Source organism: Ursus arctos, unplaced genomic scaffold, assembly GCF_023065955.2.
Source record: "Ursus arctos isolate Adak ecotype North America unplaced genomic scaffold, UrsArc2.0 scaffold_8, whole genome shotgun sequence".
Taxonomy (NCBI): Eukaryota; Metazoa; Chordata; class Mammalia; order Carnivora; family Ursidae; genus Ursus; species Ursus arctos.
The window spans coordinates 84,497,507-84,522,409 of record NW_026623100.1 but is presented as its reverse complement, the minus strand read 5'-3'; the positions used below and the strand labels follow the sequence as shown (position 1 = coordinate 84,522,409).

At 58.3% G+C, this 24,903-nt stretch overlaps 1 protein-coding gene across 10 annotated transcripts in view; it reads right to left on the bottom strand.

Annotated features, from left to right (window-relative positions):
- PXDN (peroxidasin) overlaps positions 1-24,903 on the bottom strand; it is a 70,512-nt gene that overhangs the window by 29,918 nt on the left and 15,691 nt on the right. For 5 of the 10 annotated variants that reach the window (XM_044390016.3, XM_048222555.2, XM_026518004.4 and 2 more), the window contains exons 2-8: positions 11,517-11,588; positions 10,516-10,587; positions 7,094-7,165; positions 4,136-4,207; positions 3,691-3,762; positions 2,594-2,763; positions 1,013-1,130 (exon numbers count right to left, since the gene is read on the bottom strand). In XM_044390016.3, the coding sequence (XP_044245951.3) occupies positions 1,013-1,130; positions 2,594-2,763; positions 3,691-3,762; positions 4,136-4,207; positions 7,094-7,165; positions 10,516-10,587; positions 11,517-11,588 (648 nt within the window). Of the gene's footprint in view, positions 1-1,012; positions 1,131-2,593; positions 2,764-3,690; positions 3,763-4,135; positions 4,208-7,093; positions 7,166-10,515; positions 10,588-11,516; positions 11,589-22,663; positions 22,957-24,153; positions 24,484-24,903 lie in introns of those variants that run through there. The other 5 variants (XM_044390023.3, XM_048222554.2, XM_048222557.2 and 2 more) reach the window with 3 other exon arrangements.

The window sequence follows — 24,903 nt, the reverse complement described above, 5'->3', positions numbered from 1 at the left end:
GGCCGAATCGATCCTTTCTGCCTTTTAAATACACACTTATTCTTCTTATGTTAACTCCGGATTTTAAATCTCAACAAGTCCAGAGTCACCCAAGATAACAGGTTATCTGAAGGCCAGGACAGCACCAGTTGACATCGCCACATGGCGCTGGGCCCAGGTCATGGCGACAAACCCAGGCAGGAAGGCGTCTTCCCCTCCTGCACCTCACGGCTCGCGATGCCGAGCTCCCACTTCTGCTCCTCTTCTCCGTGAACGCTGCTGGACTCGCCAGCCCAGGGTGGGCTGGGACGATGGCTCAGGGGGCGTCCTCCTCACCCAGTCACGACCGAACAGGACCCGTGAGCTCAGAACGTCAGTGCTGGGAGCCGAGATCCACTGACAAGCGAGCGCCTGTCCGTGCCCCTGTGAGCACGGGCCCAGGAGCCTCGACAAGGTTCACGATTCTGCGTTCACGATTCCTTCTGAGGACTCGGTTCTCCCCGTACGCCGGAAGGTGTCCTCGTTCACACGGGCCCGTGGTGGGCTGACCCCTGGAGCGCCCCTACACGTCTGCCCCCACACACCCCAAATGCTTGCGGACGGATGGGGAGCCCTTGTTCCTGAGGCAAATCGGACGCACAAGGAGCTAAGTATGCAAGTGTTCGCGTGACGTGTGTCCCTGAAGACGCTGCCCCAGCAGGAAGACCCCGCCTTAGCCGGGAGGACCGGTCCCAGAGCTCCAGCTGCAGAGCCCTAGTGACCAGACGCACCAGTTTCCAGCCACAGAACGTGGACGGGTTAAGAACCAAGATTCCCTCCCACTCTTCACCCCCCACAGGGGGAGCCACGTGCCCCCCTTTACAGCAGAAAAGATGCAGAAAATTCTCTTCTTTAGCCCTTTCCCCCCACAGCGGAGGACGGAAGTGTCCAGGGGCGTCCACAGGTGTTGGGGTGGGGCCGTGCACGGCGGAGCCCACGGGGCATCTGGGGGGACAGTGAGCACGGGTGGCAGCCTGGCCGGTGCCCGACTTACTTGTTTCGCAGCCAGATGATCTCAGGCTTGGGGTTGCCTTCTGCTCTGCATGTGAAGAACACGGTGTTCCCCGAGGTGACGTCCGCATCCTGGGGCTCCGAGGTGATCCGGGGCCTTTCTGTGCCAAGAAGGAAACGGACATCTCTGGGTCTTAAACCGTCCCGTAAAAGTAAACAAGAACCCAAACCAAATCCCTCATGTTTAAGAGAAAATCGCAAGCAAACATATATCCCAACCACAAATGCTCCCACAAGCAGGACAGACGGGCTTCTCCGCAGACAGGCTGAGTCCTCACCCAGCATTTTCCGACCCTCAGATCTGCCCTAAGAGCCTGGGTGACAGCAGGCACCAGCAAGACCCCAGCCGCTGCTCCCCCTTCAGGAGGGCGAGGGACCCGTGCGTGCGGCGCACTCCATGAAAAGCTGTTTTTAGTGAGTAAAACAGAAAATGCTGCTTTTTAGCTAAAGCAACCCTGAGAGCAGAAATCTCTACCATGCAGGGCAGCGCCGCAGAGCTCTTGTCCTTCGTCCCCTGGGCGTCCCCCTCCCACGGCCCCGGGCCCAGACGAGCTGTCTCCTCCAGTCTGCTAACCGGGAGGCAGAAGGAGCACCCAGGGCGCCCGAGCCTGGTCTGACGGGAAGAGTCAGAGCCGGCTGGTGAGTGGAGCCAGGATGGCTTGTGCCCCAGAGGAGGGAGCGGACGCCAGACGAGGACACCCAGGGCTGGCTCAGGGGAATGTGCCGTGCGGGGCAGGCTTAGACTCCAGGGTGGCTGAGCACTCAGCCCCGGCCTGTCCTGTCCCCGAGGTGCCCACAGCCCAGCACCCCTGCTCATGTGCAGCGTGGCTCCCAACAGCCGGAGACCCACCGCGCCCGGCAGCAGGATGGGCACACGTGGCACAGGGTCCCGGACGCCGCGCACCACCGAGGCAGCCGCGTGCTCAGCCAAGCACACACGGCAACAGAAGAACAGTTAACAAACACCGATGCGGATGGGAGAGCCATGTCCCGGGCGGGAGACTTCTGAAAGCCACGGACTTCTAGCTTCCAGGACATAGACCCTTAATACTTAAACAATGATGATGCTTTACAGAAACTAATTTCGGCAAAAGTGCTACAAGGAAAAGAGGAAGTGAAGGAGCCCGTGGGCGTTCTCCGTGAGATTGTGCCCTGCCGTCTGACTGTGCTCCTTTTCTAGTGCTCGGTTTCTCGGTGCATGCCCGTGGGCACAGCCCAGTGGGCAGAGGCTCTCGGCGGCATGGACCCGCCAGCCCCGCCCCGCGAGCACCCGGGAGTCGGGCCCAGCAGCTGTGGCCTGTCGGCACAGGGCCGTGGGGGCAGCAGGAGAGGCCGTGCGTTCCGGGAACCTGGACATGAAAGCCAAGGAACCCGGCAGCTGCTTACAGATGCTCATACAGGCTGCGGCTTTGCCAAGGGCGTCCTTGTCGGGTCCCCCCGAGACACAATCTGGAGACACACCGACGCGGAAGACAGGTGGGGCCGTGCACCTGCCGCGCCCTCCAGATGCCAATGCCCGGCTCGGGCGCCTCTGTCCCCCCGGGGGTCCGCAGGGCTCCCTCACCACAGTCCAGCTCTTCGGGGCTGATTGTGGCCACCGAGCGTCCCTGGATGTGTCGCGGGTATTCACAGGTGGCCGCCGCCTGCGCGTTCCCCGACTGGGCGTAGGTTTTCAGCAGATCCGCCAGCCACAGGATTTCACAGTCGCAGTGAAGCGCGTTGGAGTCCAGTCGCCTGACAAGAGGAAGACAGTGAGACGTGGGGTCGAGCAGCTCCGGCCCACCGCACACGGGCCTGACCCGCAAACCACTGGTGGGGGTGCCGCGCACAGGACAGACAGCAGTGTCCAGGCTGGAGGCTGGCATCCGTCCACAGAGGGAGGGTGGAAAGGGGAACCACGCCGGCCAGCTCCCCACTCGAGTGGCCCCACCTGGCTGCCCTCAGCTTGTTCTTTCTGGCATTTTCTCCGCTGCTCTCTCTTCTCTCTCAAACATGGAGGTGCTCCTCCGTCTTCCCCACAACGCCATTTTTAGTGCGGCTGCTGACTGCTTTACCCAGAAGGACTCCTGGACAGCGAGGACAGCTGTCTTATGTCGCTGTGTTCTGCACCAGAACTATGCTTCTTAGCCTGATTCTCCACTTTTTTCTGACAGCGAGCTCCTCGCACACCCTCGGGGACGGATCGCCAGCCGCAGGGCAGCCCCGCGGCCACAGGGCAAAGCACAAGGTGTCGGGTAACTGTCTCCACCGGCACTTGCACACCTTTGTTCTATTAACGTTAAGTTCTCGGAATAAGAAAAAGTATTTTTAGAGGCCTTGAGAAATTGGAGACCAGTGTACTTAACGTCCAGCTGTGGGAACGCTTCATACAGGGAACAGGATAGGGTTCTTCTCGGGGGGTTTTACTCCCACCACTAAAATATGCAAAATGGGATTAAAAATTAATCTGAAGAATTTAAAACTGACTCTAAAAATGCTTTGCTTGCATATGAAAAGGTCGATCTGCCGGCACAGTCCCCGAGTCACCCGGGCTCCCGGCTGCGTCCGCTCTAAGGGTTCGGGGCCTCCTGCCCTTTCCTGAGAGGGACCCACACTCGACAGCCCAGCATGGGGCCGGTCAACGGCCACAGGGACACGGGGCTGCGTGGAACACATACTCACAGTCTTTTCATGGATTCCAAGTGATCGAATGTTCCTGGAACCAAATGTGTGATTCGGTTGTTATGTAAAAATCTGTTGAAAGAAACAACACAACAAACCAACTTATTAAAATGTTTCTTACATGTGTAGGAAAGAGTATAAACAGTCAAATCAGCTTTAAAAAAATAACTCAGTGAGTGCATTATTTCCTACAAATGAATCTGAGAATGTTATTTTGTCCAGAAAAGAAGTAGGCTTTCTTTCCTTTCTATTTTATCCCCGTTCCCAAAGAAAGAGACAATTGTCAGTCCCGCCTCTGAATTATGAGACAAGGAGCAGGGACTTTGCAGGGCGAATTCTCAGAGGCCTGAACAGACAGTGGCCTCCTCTCTCCTGCGGAGCCTGGACGGGGCGACGGCCCAGGACCGCGGGCAGACGCGGGGGAGCGGGAGGAAATGCAACTTACAGCCTTTCCAGCTTTGGCAGATGTCGGAATGACTCTGGGTCCAGAGTTTCTATCTGATTAAAGTGCAGATACCTAGACAAGTGTAAAAAAAGAGAGACAGAGAAAAGAAACAAACTTTAAACAGTTTTACGTTTTGCAAATCTAGATTTTCTGCTCAAAAAAATGTCTCCTAAGTCTTTTCAAATTCGTGTGTCAATAATCCTAGATTTCCTACACTGTGTGGAAAATAAGTGAAATCATCAAATCGTAAGATTAAATACAATTAAAAACTGCACAGACTATATGACTGACGGGCTGTCGGTGACTCTGACCGAGGCCTGACTGTGCGGCCTGTGACCTGCGTGCGGCCCTGGGCCTCTGCAGGCAACAGTCCGGTAACCTTCCCTACAGCACACACGTAAGTACACGAACACCTTCATTCAATCTTCTAACCGCTGTGTGAATTTAGGGGGAGGGCGAACTCACACTTGAATTTCAGACCGAGCGTACGATTACCTACAGAAATAATAAAGAGTGAGATCACGTGTTTCCTCAAATGGGCTCAATTACACGGAATATCCAGTGTTTACTCTTCTTTTGTTATGTCTCCTTGCTTTCCATAATTTACCCATTTTTGGTACAACTAATTTCTTCTCATTTTCCTGAACACTGCGTTTCTCGCTGTGAAAACCGTGTTTTTCCCCTTAAGTGAAACAGTGGACACGGACTTGGACGCGGCCTTGTGACGGGGTGCTTCTGCAACGAGCCCCCCCCACCCACAGGAGGAGAAGAGAGGTCTCCGTCCTCCACGGCTCGCTCACGTGGGGCCCGGCAGAGCGACAGGGACAGACACGAGCGGTTACAGGTTTCATCACGAGCCCAAACACCAAACAGAAGGCGTTCTCGAAACACACCCTGGACCCCTTAGAGAACTTCACTAACGCTGAAATTCCTGTGACTTCAAGGTCACCCAAGTTCAGCTGCCCTTCCTTGCCCGTCCATGGCTCCCTGGGCCGCCGGGAGGGCGCCGCGGTGACCCCGAGTCCGGGCGGTCGCAGATGCGGCTACAGAGCCCACAGAGCTCAGGTCAGAGCCACAGCCGCCTCCCGCACGTCCCGCAGACAGGTCCCCGCCCATCGCAGTCCACTCCAGGTGGGAAGCCCGCGAGCAGGGTGTACGGGAGCCCGAACGGGGGGAAATCCGCAGTCGGCGGCTGTCAGGGAGAAGCCTGAAGGAGCCCCCTGTTAGCAGGCTGGTGGGGCCCTGGGGGAGGCATCCGGGGAGGAGGGGGGAGGGAGGGCCGGCCTGTCCTGATTCACTGTGGCTTGTTCTCGCTGAGCAGAGACAGGGCTGAGCTCCCCACAGCTCCAGGCAGTCTGGATGCCACCGCCCTCCCATGACCGAAGGCAGCCACGGGCCCCAGCCCCAATCTACGCTCTCTGACTCTGGTCACATCTTCACCACACGGGACGAGGAGGGTCTCCCCGGAGCCAGCTGGAGCTGAGGCTCCACAGACACCCGGCAGCCTTAGAGGGTGGGGGGGGGGGGGCTTCTGGCATGGGGAGGGGGAGCCCCAGCAGGAGCTACCCCACCCCTCCCGGACCACGGCACCGTGCACACCCACCAGGAACAGCCTCAGCTCCTTGCACAGCACCCTCCCTGCAGGCGGGGACCTGGTCCTAAGTGTCTCTCTGTCCCGTCAGACACTCACCGACACTCAGACGGAGAGCCATGTCTCCGTGGCACAGACCCTGACTACCTAACCCGGGGTTTTGAAGGCATCCTACCCGGGGACCTGCTGTCTCCAGGACGGTCAGTCTGACACCCTGCTCCATGCTCCTGGTGCAAGAGGGCCTCAGTCTCCCCAGACTCGGCCTCTTTCCTCCTCAAAAATACAGCGACTCACCCCTCGTAAGGGTGAGCAGCAACCGGTTCTAATTTTCTCAGCATGCTTGAATCAGACACCGTTTTTCAGGTGTTGGCTGTGACTACCTTACTACCCCCGTCCCAGGAGAAGTGGGTCAGATGCTAGAACTCCACCCTTCGTAAACTCTCCGTCCACCTGCAGGCTTTCCAGACACATCCATGTGTTTCTGCAACACTCTGAACTTCTCATTTCTTGCTCTCCGAAGCGGAGATCATACCCTCCCGACGTACACCTGCTTCCCAGCCCTACTGCACGCCGTGCACGGTGAGCTCAGCAAAGCAGATCACACGGCAATAAGACCCCTAGACCCACTAGCACTGTGTGTGTTTCTGAAGCACCTGGTTTCGGGGGGAGCCCCTGCCCCAGCTCTGCCGTTGCGTCTCCGGGGACGCTGCTGTGCCCGGCCCGCCGAGGAAACATGCAGACTCATGAAGAGCTGCCGCGGAAGGACGTCAGGCCGCGTCACCACAACGGCCTGCCCGGCCTGTGACTGGACAGGATGGCCCTGTGAAACTCCTCAGAGCCACGTCAGCTCGAACACACAGAGCAGACCCCTCTTACCAGGAGCTCTACTCCAAAATGAGCACACTGACTTCGTGTGCCGTCAGAGAAACCACGTCCGACACACTGACTAGAAACGCACGGAGAAAGTTCGTTTATCCGCAATAATGACGTAAACGCACAAAGTTACTGGACGCGTGCGGAGCCACGAGCAGGACCACCGCTCGCCCCGCACTGCCCCGGATGCCCCGCCCCGAAGACCTTCCCTCGTTCGCAAGTCTGTCTCTGCTTTAAACAGGGAGCACCGTGGAGGCGGGGGCCGCTCGGTCTCACTGTTCTTTGTATCGCGGGTGCTCGGCATGGGCTGCCGTCCACTCCTGGGTGCAGGGGTGTCGGACAGAACCGCTCTCTCCATCGGCATGCACACACTCCCTGCGTCCCCGTTAGTACAGACATGCATCGTGCAAACAGCGGACTTAGTTCATCTTCCCTACGAGAGGCAAAGGGTGGGTGACATCCAAGACACTCAGGTGCGGGAGGGGGTCACTTACAGTTGCTCTAGAGAGGCAAGTCCCTTAAATGCTTGCCTGTCAATTGCCTGGATCTCATTCTTGTACAGATAGCTGAAACAAGAAATGGGGGAGCGTTAGCATACACACGAGAGGCCGCCACTCCAGATGGAAAGAAGAATTACGTTGACGCACGGAAAGAGTTTAAAATTAATGACTGTAGCAGAATACGAACGAAACATTTACACGGCGGTGTGGCTCCCCTCGCGGAGAGTCCCGGCCCTGCCTCAAAGGAGAAGGGTCCAAACGGGACGTTACCCAACCACCGCCCGGTCTTCCAAAAAGTCACGGGTTCGTGGAGGGCGGCTTGTGACGTGCTGCCCACGCACTCGCTTCAAAGCTTGAAGGAAACAGAACCACCTCTGCACACGTGTGTGTGGACTGTAAGATTCCAGAACCTGGGTGTTTTAAGACCCGGGAACAATTTGGGGAGCAGACGATACGAAGCCTAAATGTGTCCTCACCCACCAGAATCCCATTCTTACAGAACAGAAGCAAAAGGGCAGGTTGGGAGAATCACAGACTTGGCCCGCTGCCCGTTTTTATACGATCTGTAAGGTAAGAATGGTTTTTAAATTTTTAACTGGTTGAAAATTTCAAAAGAAGACTAATAGTTCGGGACACAGAAAAGTTATATGCAATCTGAGCTTCAGTGTCCACACGTAACATGGACACCCCCCCGACTTCGCTCGTCCGAGGCTGATCCAGGGCTACTCGGCAGGGTCAAGCAGCCACGGCACAGCCCGAACGCTCGCGACCCCTCAGACATGTGCTGCCGGGTCCTTCACAGAGAGTCTGCCAGCTCCTGGGCGAGGCTGCAGGGCGAGGACCCTCCAAGCACCACAGCTCCAGGGACGTGGCGCGTGGTCGGAACCGTCCTCAGGACAAACACGTCTCTGCGGCAGCAGATCTCGTGAGCCCCGCGCACGTGGTGCGTTAGACGTGATTTCTGTATCAGGTGCAGACGTGTGCCCTGGGCGCCTCTCCTCTGCCGGTGACCTCAAACTCCATGCCATCCCCGCCGTGACATCCCCGCCGGCTGGGCTCCCACCTACTTACGCACCAAATATGCCTGCTCCGAGTTAACGTCGTTCCTGGACGGGGCACTGCTGCACCTGGTCCCTAGGGCTCGGGGCAGGCTTGTTTGCCAGGACCCGCTACACTAACTGCCGCCATCCCACTAAGGGGCTGTCACTTCTCCCACCGCACAAACCAGCCGAGGTGACCCACGGACAGCGGCAAGCCTCAGCAGGAACAGGCGGCGCTCACCGCCGGCCCAGAGCCCGGTGCCCGCAACAGGCCTGGCACGGCGGGTGCTCCGCTGGGCTGCGTGGTTTTGAGGCCTCCCGCTGCCACCCACCGGCTGTGTGGTCTGGAAGCGGTACTGAGCGTTCTGTTTCCGGCTCCTCCTATGTAAGGCTCAGAGACAGTGGCGGCTCAGAATCGCCGAAATTAAGTAACTACTTAGGAAGCTGAAAGAGTAGGGCCTGACCCCTGGCAACCTCAGCTCTGGTGGGAGCTCCCGCTCCTGCGGTTACGGAACGGGGTTTCTGGGCTCATCGCTCTAAACAACAGGGCAACAGCCTAGCAGCGCAGCCCCACCTTGCCCACACGTTAAAGACAACAGGAGTGCGCAGGACAACTGAGCCGCCCGCGAATGGGGAAGAACGTGTGTTTACGAGGACATGGGCGCACCCTCTGCTTTCCTGAGACTAACGGGCACTGGTCATCTTCCGAAGACAGGCTCTGGAGAGTACTCTACCGGTCACAGAGCCCACTTCGAACAGGAGGCCCTTCCCCGGGCGTGATCGCGTCCTTTGGAACTATCAGTTAAGGGGAAGGCTTACACCTTCCCACAAGGGACTGGGGTCCCAGCAGATAACCAGTACTCAACTTCTAAAAGCACGGACTAAATATGAAGGCAGAAACAGTCGGTAAATGTCACATGTTTCAAACGTTTAAACTGCGCACAGTGTCCTGGTGGGCGGGCCCTCTCCTGCCGAGGACGGGGATCAAATGGGGAAGCAGGACCCCTTCTCGCCCCTGCTCCTGGGGTCCCTGCTCACCGGGGTCCCTCCCCTCTGTCCTGCTGACCACTGCCCAGCCCCTCCGCAGTGACCGGGTCCTTCCACCAGTGGGCATCAGGGACATGGGGGGGCGAGGCTGGGGCGCTGGTGCCGAGATGGGGAGCCCGTCAGCAGGCAAGGCTTACAAAGTATTACTTTAAAAAATTCTTTTAAGTGAAAAACAAGGTATCCCGAACTATTTAACACCGAGTATGTGTGCAGGTTAAATAATAAGTTGCTCTTAATTAATCCAAACCAAAAGCAAAATATAGAATTAAAAATCAAAGTCTCACACACACACACACACACACACACACACACACACACACAGATGCTGGCTGTCAGCTAACTGAACCTGCTTTCTGAGAAACCAAAACTCTTCCTCTGACTTAATAGCACTTAAAATATAAAAGCAAAACAAATCAAATAAATAAAAACTCAAGAATAAATAGAAGGGGGGCGCCTGGGTGGCACAGCGGTTAAGCGTCTGCCTTCGGCTCAGGGCGTGATCCCGGCGTTATGGGATCGAGCCCCACATCGGGCTCCTCAGCTATGAGCCTGCTTCTTCCTCTCCCATTCCCCTGCTTGTGTTCCGTCTCTCACTGGCTGTCTCTATCTCTGTCAAATAAATAAAATCTTAAAAAAAAAAAAAAAAAGAATGCTTTAAAAAAAAAAGAATAATGAGCTGGGAGCACACGACACCCACTTTTATCTGCAAGCAGGAACATCACTGGACTGTCTGTCCCAACGGCTTCCAGTCCGACAGTAACTGCTGCGGGGGGATTAAGCCAGCACACGCCCGAGAGGTCATCTTCTAACCTGCAAGCCTGATGTTTTCAATGCTCATAACTAAATAAATAAAGCCAGTTTCAAAAAGCAAACCACAATTTTACTACCTAAAAACAAGAAGAGGTGAAATCCCTCGGAGGAAGACGGGGAAATTCCAGAGACCAGTGACATTCTCACCCTTGGTCCACCGCTGGAGAGGCCGCCTGAAACCAAGCTTCCCTCCCACGGCACACCCGCCAGCCACGCGCCCCGGCGAGGGGCCGGAGTCCCCTGCTCCCGCGCAACCTTCCAGGGCTGTGGCTTCTCGTCTCATTCTACCGACAAAACTTACAGCTGAGGACACGCGCCTAGCATCACGCAGAGGAAGCTTCATCCTGGTAAGAACTCATTTTAAAACTCCCAGCCAAAAATCCAGTCACCTGAAAACAAACCCTAGGAGATGGGTGCGTTTGTGTTCATTTGCAAGCGGCATGAAATCCAGCTGAATGACTAAAGAGCTGGTACACAAACATGCAAGCTTTCGGGGTAAAGAACTGACCGCTCACTTACAGATATTTTAAGTTCTCCAGGTCTTCAAACGCTCCGCCGGGTATGCTCTTGATCTGGTTATTGTTGAGAAGTCTGCGAGAGAAAGTGCCAGTAAGAATTACCGCCAGCCTCCGAACCGCACCGTGAGATCAAGTTCCCACCGTGGCGACCAGGTCCTGAGACAACTCAGGTACGGGGCTCGGCACCGACACGGGCCGAGCGCTACAGTCACGCGAGCATCTCAGCGCTCACCCTCTGATGACGCGTCTTCTCAGGGCGCGGGCGTCCCTGTCACCGCACACCACTCCCCTCTGCACGCACACAGACCAAATGCCCTCTCCGAAGCAAGGGAGTATCTACCCATCCTGTCAGACTGTCCACCTCAGATGATTGCAAGGCCAGTGTGGACGTGCAGGGTGGTCTCACCAGGGTCGGACTGCCCTCCGGACTCCTGGTCCCAGGGCCCTGTCTCTCCCCCCGTGCCGACGGCCGCCCTCTGGAGACGCCAGCCACCTGCCATGCTCGGGTTACTCCACAGCAGCCCAGGTCAGCCGCAGAGCCTCTCAGCGCCGGGCAGGCCCTGTCCCCTTCATCCGTCCGTCCTTGGAACTAAGCTGGGTGCATATGGAGGACGCCCCAACCCCTCCTGGGTCCAGCAGCCAGGAGGAGCGCCGTCCCCTCCGCCTTGCGACGCGGTGTGTGAACGAGCCCCATCGCACGGTTCACTAGCACGGTGAAGGGCTCTGGCCCAGCCGGGGACTCAGCCACTCACAGGAAGAGAAGGGGAGCACGTAGCCACTTACGGTGGACCACACAGGTCCACCACGGACAAGACAGGACGGCGGCCGAGCACAGGGTCCCCAGGCCTGGCGTCTTGAGGGGCATGTTTTGTTCTAGGGTCCCACGTCCACTCTCCCCATTCATGCCCCTGACCACGGATAATCCGGGCTACCCACGGCTGGAAGGTGTGATGATTTCTACACTTGTCTCCTACTGGGTCCCAACAGGACGTTCAGACTTACAACGTGTTCAAGTTTCTCAGCTTCCTGAATGCTCCAGGCTGGATCTCTCGGATTCTGTTAAAGCGAAGATCCCTGGAAGGGAAACAGAACACAAGCAATGCATTTACACAGAGAAGCAGCAGTCGTCACCGGTGCCGTGTCACCTCAGCTCCCACACGAACGGGAAGACGTGGACGGGACTGAACCTCGCAGCTCGTTCTTGGACGACTAGCTCTTCCCTGAGGCTACCGAATAATGAATACTTATCTGCATGTCGGAGCGGCTGTCACATTTCAGAAGCTTGTTTAGGCAACACTTACGGGGAAATACAAACTCACTCTAACCGAGACCATCTTCCGCCAAACCTCAGGTCACCAAGCCTTCCCCAGGCAAACACGGGGTCGTCCCGCTGTAGGAGGGCGTAAGTGCCCCGCACCCACTCCCCCCAGTTCCTGAGCTGGAACTCTGACTCTGGGGAGTACCTGAGCCATCCACTGAGATCGGAGGGTTAAAGGTCAGAGGAGGTCAAGAAGTTCCAGGCACAGAAGCCCGAGATGCCGACCAGACCCACAGGCGGACACGCAGGTCTGGAGCACGGAGAAGTCCAGCGCGCAAGTAGAAAGGCGTGAGTGTTGGCAAAGGGGCTCAGAGCTGACAGCAGAGCCACGGACCTGGGAAGGCCCCCCGGGGGACGGCAGAACGAGGGATGGGGCAGGGCCAGGGAAGTCCTGAAGCCGGTCAGCCACTGGGGGAGCAGCACTGAGGGAACAGGGAGGCTGGGAGGGGCAGGGGTGTGTGTGGAGAGCCCGGGCTCCTACCGCAGAGCAGAGCGGACAGTCCCGTTAGAGGGGTCAGCTCACCTCGGAGGGGTTTCAGCAGGACCAAGCCAGCCACGCTCCCCGACCCCTGCTATGAGCACTCCGCCCCCACCTGTGGAACGCACGCGCCGTCCAGGCAGGCGAGCTGAAAACCTCTAGTCGCCGACACGTCGAGGGGATCTCTGAAGACATGGTAGAGCCCAGCTGAGGGCGGCCTGCCACACGCAGAGCCCAGCGCCGCGCCCCCCGGGCCCGCCGACAGGGTGCCGACGTGCGCGGAGTGTGCGGGCTGCTTACCATCCCCCGCCTGAGACATCGGCCACAACAGAGCGGCTCGGCGGCTTGGCGGTGCGGACAGGCTGACGGAACAAGAGGACTGGCTTTCTCACACCAGCACATTCCACAGTTTCGAGGCACAAAAATGAAAAAAACATCACCCTCCTGTATAAAAATAACCCACGTCTTAGAAGGAATATCTCGATTCTTAAACTGGAATCTAACCTCGCAGATGCCCGTGGACGGCACGGCTAGAGTCTCATGTGGACCTTGGAACAAAGTTCTTATCTCACGCGCGAATGTGTCATTCAGGACGTTGCTTGACGGGCAACGAGGTGACGTCCTGTCAACCAGTGTAAATTGCAAACACCCTGTTGAACGCGCGGGATACGCCTGACCTCCGGACGTTGTGGCTTAGCCAGGCCCACCTTCGCGGGCTCAGACGCCTGCAAAGCCCCCTCACAACGTGTTGAACGGCTCATGCGATTACAGAGCACGGTACTGGGGCACATGGGGGCTGCGTGGGTGCCGCGTATCAGCTGTGGATCCCACTAGCTCCGGAAAAGATCAAAATCCAAATCCCAGGTCTTCCCCCACCATAAAGTTGAAAACTCTCAGTCAAACCGCGTGTCTCTGGACTGTCGGCATTGTCTCCGCTACACATACCCCTACCTACTCAGAACTACGAGCGCTGGGTTCTGCCCCAAGACGGGCAGCGTGCCCTAGGGAGCGGGCCCAGCTGGTCCAAGGGACCCTGGGACCCACCCACTGCTTCCTGCTCTGTCCAGAGTGAGGGCAGCGGGACCCACAACCGGACAGACCAAACTCTGTGCACATTCTGGGCGACACTGACCCTATCAACCCAACAGAGCTGCTGCTTTCTGAAATCCGGCATTTTACCTTAAAAATGTAAGAGCAGCTCACACTCCACTCTGTACACAACTGGGTGAGAAGAGGCTCTGGAGGGCCGTAGTCTGGCCTTGCCGGGCACAGGAACGACGGGCCTCCCACGGGAAGCCCCCAGGCATCTCGGACAGCACGGCCCTCAGAGAAGCACATTCTCTTCCCCCACAAATCTCACTTTCTTCTCAAATTCCACCAGGCTCACTGGCACATGGGCCACCTGGACAGGTGAGTCAGCAGCTTACCCCGTGTCTCCTTCACTTCCTGCCTCTGATGCACTGCCAGGCCGTTTCCCGTCAGTGTTTCCCACCGGTCACTCGTCCTTACCCCCCACACGACGCTCGGCAGGCCCGCGAGAGGCCTGGCTCCGTCTGACAACCTGACGTCACTCTGGGACCTAACACGGCCCCCTGCTCCCAGCACAACAGCACCCCTGCCCAAGAGCAAGACCCCTTCCCGTGGCCGGGCCCATGTGCTGCCCTCGTCCTCCAGAAACCCTTGCACAAGCTGTCCCGTCCTGCGAGGGCACCACGTTGGCTCAGGAAGCTGGACCTGGCCGCCAACACCAGGCCAAACAGCACTGTTCCGGGTGCTCTGTGTCAACAGCAGTGACCATGTGGGCAAAGCTGAGACCATCTGTTCAGAGACGTCTATGCTGCACAACTACAAAGGAGAAATCCAAAAGGCACTTCGTTAATGAAATTCTTGACAAGAAATGTGCCGAAATGGATTTAAAATCTCGACAGGCAGCAAACAGGGCGGGGGGGGGGGGGGGACCAGGCCTGCAGACAAGCAGTCCCACATGCAGGGACCCCGCCCTCCCGACAGGCACATGCACCTGTCACCAGCTGTCTTTGAGGAGGGTGCCCCGACCGACCGCCTTCCCTCAGCCCACTTGCTGCGGGCCTTCCCCACTCACTGGGGCCCCTCCCCACTCACTGCAGACCCCTCCCCCCTCACCCCGGCCCCCCTCACTGCAGCTTTGTCTGGCCCCTTCCTTTCCCACAGGAACAGTCACCGGCCACGCACCTGTTCTTCTCATTTGCTTTCCTTCCCTGAGTAAGTTCTGAGCTCCCTCTTCTCCAGCTACCCAGGGGCCCCGCGTGTGCTCACTGCTGGGCTCCCCAAGGGGTCACGGACTTCCCTCCAGTCTGTGCAGTTATAAACAGCACACAATGACCAGCTTTCTGCAGGTATCATTTTGGGTTTTTGCGAAGGTATTTCTGGAACAGATTCCTGTAAGCAGCACCGCTGGGGGAGAGGACAGTCACACGTGGTAACAGCTGACACATGCTGCACGCCTGCTATAGGCTGGTCACCTCTACAAAGACTTGCTGACGTCACAGCCAGCATGGGACCCCGCAGAGAACTAGGCACTGCCTGCAATCACAGCACGACCCCGTCCTGCCTCTGGCTGGGGTCAGGGAGGCGGGGCTGGGGCTCTGACTTCTCCTGAGCGGAGATGGAGGGTGGTTTTGAGTAGAAAGCAAGTACAGGGAGATGGAGGTCTGCCCCTGCGCAGACAGGGTGGGGGTCAGCACACAGGACAGGACGGCAAGCAGCTGGCACTGTGGGCAACGGCAGCAAGGAGCCTACAGTTCAGCGGGACTCCGGGGCGGTCGGAGGTCCTGGGGGGAGGCCGGACCACGGGAGACAGACACCTGAGCCAGAGGCCGGACTGCAGCCTATGCTCTGCACGCCCTTCCTCAGCCGACGAGGCAGGCAGGGCGCACCCATCACACCTCTAAGGTTCAAACACGCTCCCATGACCCACCGCCCACCAGCAACAGCCTGACCAGCGCGGCGAGCCTTCCGCCCCAAGCCCACCTGTTTCCGCAGGCCATGCTGAGAACACAGGGCCCGGGCCCCTCTGCCTGGGCCGCTCCTGGGGACGGAGCGTGCGGCCAGCAGCCTTGTAGGAAGAGGCAATGTCCTGTCCAGTCGAAGGGCAGCCGGCCTGCCACGCACCCTGAAGGCCACTTCCAGGCTCAGCGCACCTGTCCTCCATGGAGCAGGGTCCCCATGTCACCCCCGAGGGACTCAAGCGACTCAGGGACCCACGCAAACTTGCCGAGTGGAAGCAGTAAGGTCGTCTGTCTCTGACCAGGACAGACAACCAGAGCTCGGCGTCACCCTGGGCACGAACTCTGCCCCCACTGAGAACAGAACGGAGCAACTGTGCGGGGATTCCTGGCCTGTGCTTCCCTGAGGGGCTCTTCCTCCATGTCTCCCCTAAAACCTAGACACACGCACCTCACCTTTTACATAGGACTCAAGGGCACCTTCGTGGCACAGTGAGTGGAGCGTGCAAGCCTTGGTTTTGGCTCAGTTCGTGACCTTGGGGTCCTGAGACCGAGCCCCGTGTCGGGCTCCACACTGTGCCAAGTCTATTTGGGATTCTCTCTCTCTCCCTCCCTCTCTTCCCCTCCCCCATTCTCTCTCTCATTCTCAAATAAATATGTAAAACCTTAAAAAACATTTAATGTAATTCAACATTTACTGAATGGATCTGAAAAAACAGGAGTCATGACTAGAAACCACGAACGTTCATACACATGATGAATCATTTTTACTTGTTACCACCTGTATCTTCTTTCACAAGTAATTAGAGGCAGCACAAAAGTACACAAAACACAAGCGATAAAGGAGCTTAGGACTGAGGGAGAAGGGGGGACAAGGGAGAGAAAGAACAAGACTAAGGAGCAGAGGCAGGAGGCAGGAGGCAGGCCTGGCTCCAAGCATCCTCACAACCACGCAAGACAAGATCTAATCTAGCACGAGATTCCCTAGCCCAGAAAATTCCGTAGCCAAACAGCTGGGAGAAATGAGGCTTTTGCTGATACAAGACAGAGGCAAAATCACACTCAGATCCTCACGTAACTGTGAGTAAACATCCGGAAAGGAGGCTCCGTGATGGATTCCGTGTGGCTGTCCCGGGTCCCTCACCGGGAGCCACCGGCAGGACTCTGCAGCACGAGTCAAAGCCAGCAGCGACACAAATTTCATCCTGTTTATCTTGGCTCATCCTTCCTGCCTCCAGAGGTCTTTCTGACCCGGATTTGCATTCAAGGATTCGCTAAGCCCGTGAGGCCCGTGTTGTCACATGCGCTCCCTTCTTTATCTAAGTTTTTACTAAATTTAAAAAAAAAAAAAATGCCGGGTCCACAACGGGAAAACCAGCGCAGGGTGATGAAATGCGCACGAGTAAGCGTGTCTGCACGAGGGACAATCAGGGAGCCTGCTCCCGACAAGCCCGGCTGCGCCTCGGCGGCCACCGGGTCCTGGACATGACGCGTCTGCACGTGGAGAGCCCAAGGACATGACAGCACAGGCGGTACGAGCGCACGTCCGTCCTTCCGGAACGCCAGCGTGGCCGGACGCCCGTCTGCCCGCGAGAGCCCAGGACACAGCCCGGGGCCACACTGTTGTTGGTAACTGACGGGGCGTCAGAGCCCCACAGGCCCGGCTAAGCGGGTTCCAACCCTCCTCACCGCGGCCAGCCACGCAGCAGGTGAGCACCCACTCGGGAGGCCAGGGCCAGAGACGAGGCCGGCGCTGCTCCCGCCGCCCTTGGTAAGGACCAGCCCGCTGGACGGGCCTCTCCTCCCCTCTCCACCGTGGACGGACGGTTTTGTGAAACGCAGTAAATAATGTTCTTATGGGTCCAGTTACCGGGCAGGCACCTTCAGCCCGGCTGCTGACCAGCGACCAGGAGGCCTGCGTGCCGGCGCCCGTCCTGGATGGCACGCTGAGCACCCTCTGCGGGTGACACCCCCGGGAACCGGGGACATGGGGGCCGCTCTTGGGGCACAGGCGCCAGGAGGCACGGAACAAGAGCGAGCGCCCCACCTCGGCTGGGTGGGCAGTCCCAGAGCCACCGGGAGAGGCAGACACGGAGGCCCCATGCTCCCACGACCTGACTCACCTCTCCCATGAACCCGGAGAAGTGGGTAATCTGACAGGCGCCAAAGCCAGGCAGCCCCGAAGGCCCACGTGCTCTGTGCCCCACGGACCGCGGTGTGCGCTCCGCAGCCCCTCATCCCCAACGAAGGCCATTCACACAGACCAGGCTCACAGGGCTGGGCTACACCCGGCAGGCTCTGCTCATCCCAGGCCCCCCCTCTGAATTTCGGTGCCGGGCTCACAGGTGCGGACGGAGTGCAGGAGGCTCCAGGCTGAGCAACCTTCCCACCTGCTCCAGCGGCCCCCACGAGCGCCCCCACTCACAGAGAGGCTGGGAACCGGGCTCTGACGAGACCTCAGCTCCCTTACTCAGGGACATCGACTTCGGCTTGTCGCGGTCTCCCCAAGCCCAGGGCTTGCGGAAGGGGGCGGCCCGGGCACAGCCGGCCCGGGGGACTGCTCCACCACCTCCAGGGACGCCCCCAGAAGGCGGGATGCCCAATCAGGCCAATCATTTTGTAGCCTTCTGATCAATGCCTTACAAGTCGGGTTGGTAAAAATACACAGGAGTGTTTATCCTAAAAAACCGAGAGGAAGGCAAAAATGCTTTTCTCCAATATACACTTCAAAACGGAAACAAGTGAGCATAGTTCAAAGCATGGGAGAGAAAACCTTAAAAGAAAACTGACTCTCCTTAATCATTCAAGGTATTGACCCAGTCAAAGGAAAAAAAGACATAGAAATTTCTATTTTGGTTGTAGACATTGGGAGGAGTTCCTTTACTGGTAAAGGCATGAAGGCAGCAATGATACTTAGAGTTCTCCGGGGTTTGGTGACATCATTCCCTTCACAGAAAAGGGGACACTATCGCTTAGATCTGTAATGCGTGATAAATAACCCCAACCCCGTAAACCTTGTTCTTCTGGGTTTAAATCGTTACAGGCAAGCTACAGATAAAGCACGAAGACACGTCTGTCCAGACTGACTCAGAATGTGACTCATTAGACCACGCAGGGGACTCGGGGGGACGGGCAGCAGGGGAGAAGGGAGGAATGCAAGGCCGGTGCCCTGCCTCCTAACGGGGGTCATCACATGCAGCCCGAGGCAGAGCGACCCCAGCTACGCACGCCTGCTGCCCACGGGAAAACAGGCAGAACCAAACCCAAACGAGAATGGGACTGGAAGGAAGGCGTGTGGCCAGAAAGACTCCTGACTTTTCCTTCCAGGTGAGCGATACCGTGGGGGACACGCTGGGGGCCTGAGCCCGGTCCTGAAGGACGGCCGGCCGACGCTGCTGCTTCCAGACGTCCGCCACGTGCGGGGACATCTCCGGGTCAAAACACTGTGGAGCAGGCAGGCCGCTGTCCTGGCCCAAGACCCCACGCTTTCCTGTGGCTTAAAAAGAGAAGGAAGTGGGGGGTACTTCGGAGGCACGCAGAAGGCAGACCTGAGCGTGGGCCATTGGCAAGCATGTCCAGCAGGAGAGCAAAGGGGTTGACGGCAATTCTGCAGTCGGTGGCTTTGTAAACAACCCCAGGCAGAAACGTTCCCAGGAGCGTCTGCAGCACCAGTTATAACTTCCCCGGCCCCAGGGTCGGCATCGAGGATGGTGTGAATGTTTGCCTCCGACAGCCGTGTGCGGCCCCCCATTCCGCATGTACTGGGGACCTGCCTGTCACCTCGCTGGCCATCCAGACAGCCCAGGAGCCCCGGCGAAGGCCCCTGCAAGACCGCCCACCGCAAGGCCCTCGGGGACCCACCAGCAGTGCTGGCAGCTCCTGTGTGTCTGAGAGAAGGCGTGTCCCCTCCAAGCGGAGTGGGGACCCGTGAGCGGCACCGCCCAGACCGTCAGCCCCTCCTGAGGGTCGTGCCCTCCCGGAGGGCACAGCCAGCCTGGCTCCCCAGGAGGCCAGCAGGAAGCCGGTGGGCTTCACACCCGCTCGGTGCCCGTGGAAGTTTCTGGGTTCTGCCACGGCAGCTACGCCGCCCCGGATGGCGAGGAGGCGCTGGGCACGTCTCCAAGAAGTCCCAGCCCCGCACCGGGGTCTGCAACCCAACTGTGGCTTCAGGAAATACTACTCTCGACCATTCAGAACTGTAAAATGGAAGAGCTCGCGATCCAGATGAAAGCAGGCAAGGGCCTCTGCCGCCCCTCGGCCCGGGTCTGGCCCTGGGTGCAGGGAGGCCCGTCGGGCGCCCCGTGTCCTTCCCGCCACATCCTACTGACTTATGCCCGGGCTTTATGTTTCAGGAGGTGTGTTTTCCAGGCCGCACGCAAAGGCAACCGATTCGTGAGAAGCCTTCCCTCTGCCCCAAATGAACAAAGTAAATCTACTAGTTCATGCCTGTGTTTCCTCTGGGAAAAAAACCCCAAACTTCTTCCATCAGTGGTTAAAAAATGAAATCAGTATTTTTCCTACTTTCCAGACCAAAAAAGAAAAAAAAAAACAAACGAAACCAGAGTTGTGTACCACGGGCTTTTCCCAAGGCTGTTTTGTTCCTTCCCAGAAAGCCCAGCACGCAGGGGTTAAACGGAGGACAGCCGTGTAATTAGAGGGAAAGAGGCCCCACTCGCCTCTTCTAAGCAAACAAGGAGGCACAGAAACCTGCATGGGCGAGCATGAAATCCATTCTCTCCAACGAAGTGTGTCAGGGAAAACAGAGCGGGCGGACATCGCTCTAATTAGAAACAGCCAAGAAAACAGCAAATAAATGGGGCACGATCCCAGCAGGATCATGCCAACACAATCCCGGGCCACGGAGGCGGGAGCTCCTGCTTTTCCTGAGAACTCGTATGTGCGATCTTCCTGTTTTGAAAACAGGACGCGGGTGCGGATAAGTGAGTGTCTCCTCTCGGGAAGAGCGGCTCGGTGCCGCGTGGTGGGGTGACTTCTGCGACATCACGGGGCTCGACGAGGGGTCCACCAGCTCTCGGGCTGGGCCTGGCTCCCGCTCTGGCCTGGGGAAGCCAAGCGGGCTGCGGTGAAAACAACGGGAAATGGACGACGCACCAGCCAGGGCACTGGGACCCTGCGGGGACAGACGCCTGGGCGCCGGCTTCTGACCCGGGGGCCCCACAGCGGACAGCACGGGCCCTCAAAGGGCCGGTCTCCCTGCGAGCAGATTCCACCTGCATCCTGGGACTGGTCCGTGAGAAACAAATAGTGTGTGCATGTGTGTGTGTGCACACACGTACACACACACACACACGCATGTTTTCTCCAGGCCACTGCCCTGGGTAGGTGTGCCATTTTCTAGTTTGGCAGCAGGGAGGCTGACGGCTGCCCACAGGAAACACCAGAGGCCTGAGTTCAAATCCCTCCTCCACATTTTACTGGCTGTGCACTCCTGAACACGTGTCTTGACCTCTCTGATCCCGGGTCTCCTCTGCAGAAGAAAGCGATGATGTTCCCTGCCCATCCTGTGAGGACAGCAGGAAATGAGGTGAGCAGAGCAGGAAACCGACTGGTAGGAGAGGTCAGAGGGGGGCCTGGGTCACCCGCCGGAATGAGCGGGGGGCCTACGGCGCGCTCTGAGGGGCCACCGTTGAAAGAGACAGGCCACCTCCAGCCCACCCCACACGGCGCTCCTCTAGGTTACGCGCGGCAGAAGGGCAGAGAGGCGAGCTGACTGGCCCACAGGGCCCTGAGACTCTTTCCCTCCCTGGCTGCACTCCTGCCGGCCCCTCCCGGGGCGCGATCTGAAAAGGGTCAGACTAGTGCTCACCGTTTCCCGACTTTAACGTGGTTAAGACGCCTGCTTCAAGGGAAAGACCGACGTGATCTTAGTACAAATGCTAAAGCCAGTCCGGTCTCACGTCCAGAAAGCGTGGCCACATGGACATGGCTCCACGCGTCCCCACAGTTGGGGCGAGTGTGGGACATAAGCGGGTACGCGCCGGGAATCCGCGCCCTCCATCCACAACCGCTAATCCCCCACGGGCTGTGGAAAGTCTGACGGGCGCAGATTCCAGCGTGTCTGCCGCGGTTCAAGGCCGCTTTGTTCTCTGCTCGGGCGCCTGTGGACCAGAGCAAATGCTTTCAGCCCGGGGCAATCACATCGGACGGGGCTCAGCAGCTTTTCCCGACTAGTAACCACGCCACCAGGAACAGTGGAGCCTATACGCGCACACACACACGGCCTCGGCACGCCGCCCCTGAGGTTCTAAGCCCCCGCTGGGAGGAACCACCACGCAGGCACCCCGTTTCCCCGATGCATCGGACCGCCGAACTGTGGGTGCGGGGAGCCCTCACTCACAGCACGTCCTACGCAGCAGTCCCAGAATCGGAATCAGGCGGCAGAGCGTTTGCTGAGGGGGAATCTCGGGGACTGAGTGCGGCTGACGTTGCAGGAAACCAGAGATCCACCCGTCCAAACATTACAAGGGAAGAAGAGCAGCCACAAGTCATGTGTGACCGGTCGCGACGCGCCACCGACAAGTCCACTTGCCGGAGAAGTAAAGACGGATTCTCGCGCCCCGGAGAGCAGCTGTGGGACGACAGGGTTAGACTCACATTGTGCACAGAACACATCACCACAGTCTAGGGCACGGAAACCGGCAGGACACACGATCCATTAGCTGTGCAAGAAATGAAGGGAGATGCGCACGGACAGCGGATTGGAAAGCTCAGGCAACAAGCCGACCAAATGCCACGTGCATGGAGACGGTCTCTGGATCCCGACCGCAACGAACCGACTGTCTACAGGCCGCACACACGCACATGTGTGCACACACGTGTGCAAAGCATGCACACAGACGTACACACATATGCACACAGATGTGCACACACAGGGCGGCTGGGAAAGGGAAACGCTGGCAGGATATCGGACGATATTAAGAAATCACTGTTAATTTTTAGATGCATTATTTGGTTATTTTTGAAGGTGTTTTTATCTTAGAGATACATACTAAAGTATATATGGATAAAATGAAAAATAAAACTGAAAAAAAATATGTTGTTGCAAGTAATACAGTTCTCTCCTAAAAAGCCAGCCGACTAGAACGGCGGCTTGACGGGCTGAAGGGCGGGGCTGCTTCTGTCCATTCACGGGCTCCTGCCTGAACCGACCGCAGATGCCCAGCACGGAAATCAGAGGACTTCCTGTGGAAGACACCCCTCTCCCACCCTGCAGGCCAGCAGGCCTCCCCCCCCAGAGCCCCCGGTCTTCGGCACTCGGGGTCCCGCCACTCCTGCTCCCACAACACGCTGCAGTCAGCCACGTCCCCAAACGTACCCCACGCTCCCCAAGGTCTCGGACTTTGCTCACCGCGTTCCCGCAACTGGCAGGAGGCTCTCCCGCACGTGACACATCAAAATCAGCCCATCGTTCAGTCTGCATCACGCCCGTCCGTAAGCACCTGTCGAACTGCCCTGAGAGAATTCCAGTGTGCCGCACCCCTCCCCGTGTGCCGCATCCGTGACTGTCTGACAGTGCGGTCACGCCAGGACGTACGCACCCCGCTACGAGCCCCCCTGCGGAGCCCCCCTGTACACCGGGGGTCAGGGCCGGCGCCTGGCTAACCAGTGGCCACCCAAGGAGAATGTGCGATTAAACAGCGGGGTGGTGAACGACTGTTTAGACAGCTCATGTCCTTTCCTTCAAATAAAACAAAACTTGGTAAAAACCTTTAAACACGTGGATCAGCTCAGTTTCTGTTCTGCTGCTCTTGTTTGTATCGGGAAAGCAGCCGTCCGGGAGGCAATGTTCTCAGTCAGTCTTGAGGGCAGACGGCAGACGCTCCCAGCGCCGTGGCCCCCCAGCCAGGTGACTCCAGAGACTCTTCAAATGCAAGTGACTAATAAGGTAAGTAAGACCCTCCTTGATCCAGGAAACCAGTGATTGCAAACTGAGGAGGCCGGATCTCTGATCCCTGATTTTTGCACGGGTCAGACACGTCTAAACCCAGGACTGTCTCCACTGCAGGCACACAGAGGAAGCAGGACACGCTCTCTGCTCGCTCCGAGTGGGTCAGAGTGTGCAAATCTCCCGAGCGTGCAAGACCACATGACTGTTTCGTGTAACTCAGCATGAGAATGACGTCGTGGGCACACAGAAACCCTCACCATAGACACCTAAAATGACACACAACTGCTCCATAAAAGGAAGAAAGACGAGAGAAAAGACCGCGATGAGCTGAACATAAGTCAGGTCTCCCGAGCCGCCCCCCTCTCCTGAGCCACAGACACCAGCCCGTGACTCTCAGAGCCTGGGGTGGGGCCGGAGCCAAGGGGGGGATGCAAAGGGGCAGGGGCAGGGGGACGGTGGTGACTGTGACGGTGCTCTCCGGGGCATGGACACGTCAGAACCGATGGTGCCTCACCGCGGACGTGAGCACAGCCACCACACAGAGCCCAGGCGTGACACGGTAGCCGGCCTCCCCAGCACATCCTCCAGCCCCGGTGTGGGGCGCAGAGGGGACCCTGGCTTGAAACGAGCTCTGAGACGGCTGCTCTGGGTCCCTGGAACCCGAGGTCGACTGCACTGACGTACAGGGTTGGTCTGTGCCCTGCAAACCGGCGCCCACACTGCTGTGCGGCCCCCACCTGCAAGACCGCCCACGACGCGGACTAGCCGGCTGTTACCACCCACAGAAGCCGCCAACCCACTGACAAACTTGCTCCTCCAGGATAATCTGTGAACGCGCCTACCGCATCAACGCTCTCTACTCACCCGCCCCACTGGCCCACGTTAGCCCACCCGCTAACCAAGTACCACTAACGTCCCACCAACAAATCCCACTAACCTCCTATACTAACCTTCCCCACTAAGCTCACGGGCGGCCCGGGGCCTGCTTGCTCTGAGTCACTGTCCCTTTGTCCGTAATTCCGACCAGCCTGCGGGAAGTGAGAGGCGGGGCTGGGGAGGGGAGGGAGCAGGCGGGCCACCAGATGGTACCTAACCAGGGTGGACGCCTGCCAGCACTGGGAACGGTGCCCACCAGAGTGCAAAGGGCAAAGGGGACCCAGAGGAGGTGGGAACAACAGGGTGCCGAGGAGCCGCCGGGCAGGAAGGGCCCAGCACTCCGGCCCCCACGGCTGCCGTGCGGCAGGAACCCCACAGAAGGGGTCCGTACAGGCGGGTTCTGCACCCAGTCAGGATTCCCTCTTCAGACCGCACCCTCAGACGAGTCCCTGGCACGCGTTCTGAGCGCCGGGCCGGCCAGGCGAGACCACGCTCCCACCCCGATGCACACACTCGAGGCACGTGTCCCCGAGAAGCACCGCGCACGGTGTCCTGAGTGCGGGCAGCCCGCTGGGACCCTGGCTCTCCCCTGACCTGCCACCGGAGGGGCTCTCTCCTGAGCCCCACAACCACGGCTGGTCTCCTTCCCCGAAAAGCGGGGCTACTGGCAGGTGCTCAGCGGGTCATGGCAACGATTGTCACACAGAAAATGACCGCCTCGAGGGTGAGCAGGAGAGAGCCGAATGGGGACCAGCTCGTGCCGCCAACGAGACATCTTCGGTCACCACTCTGATCTCAGCACACGGGAAAGCAGGGGCAGAGAA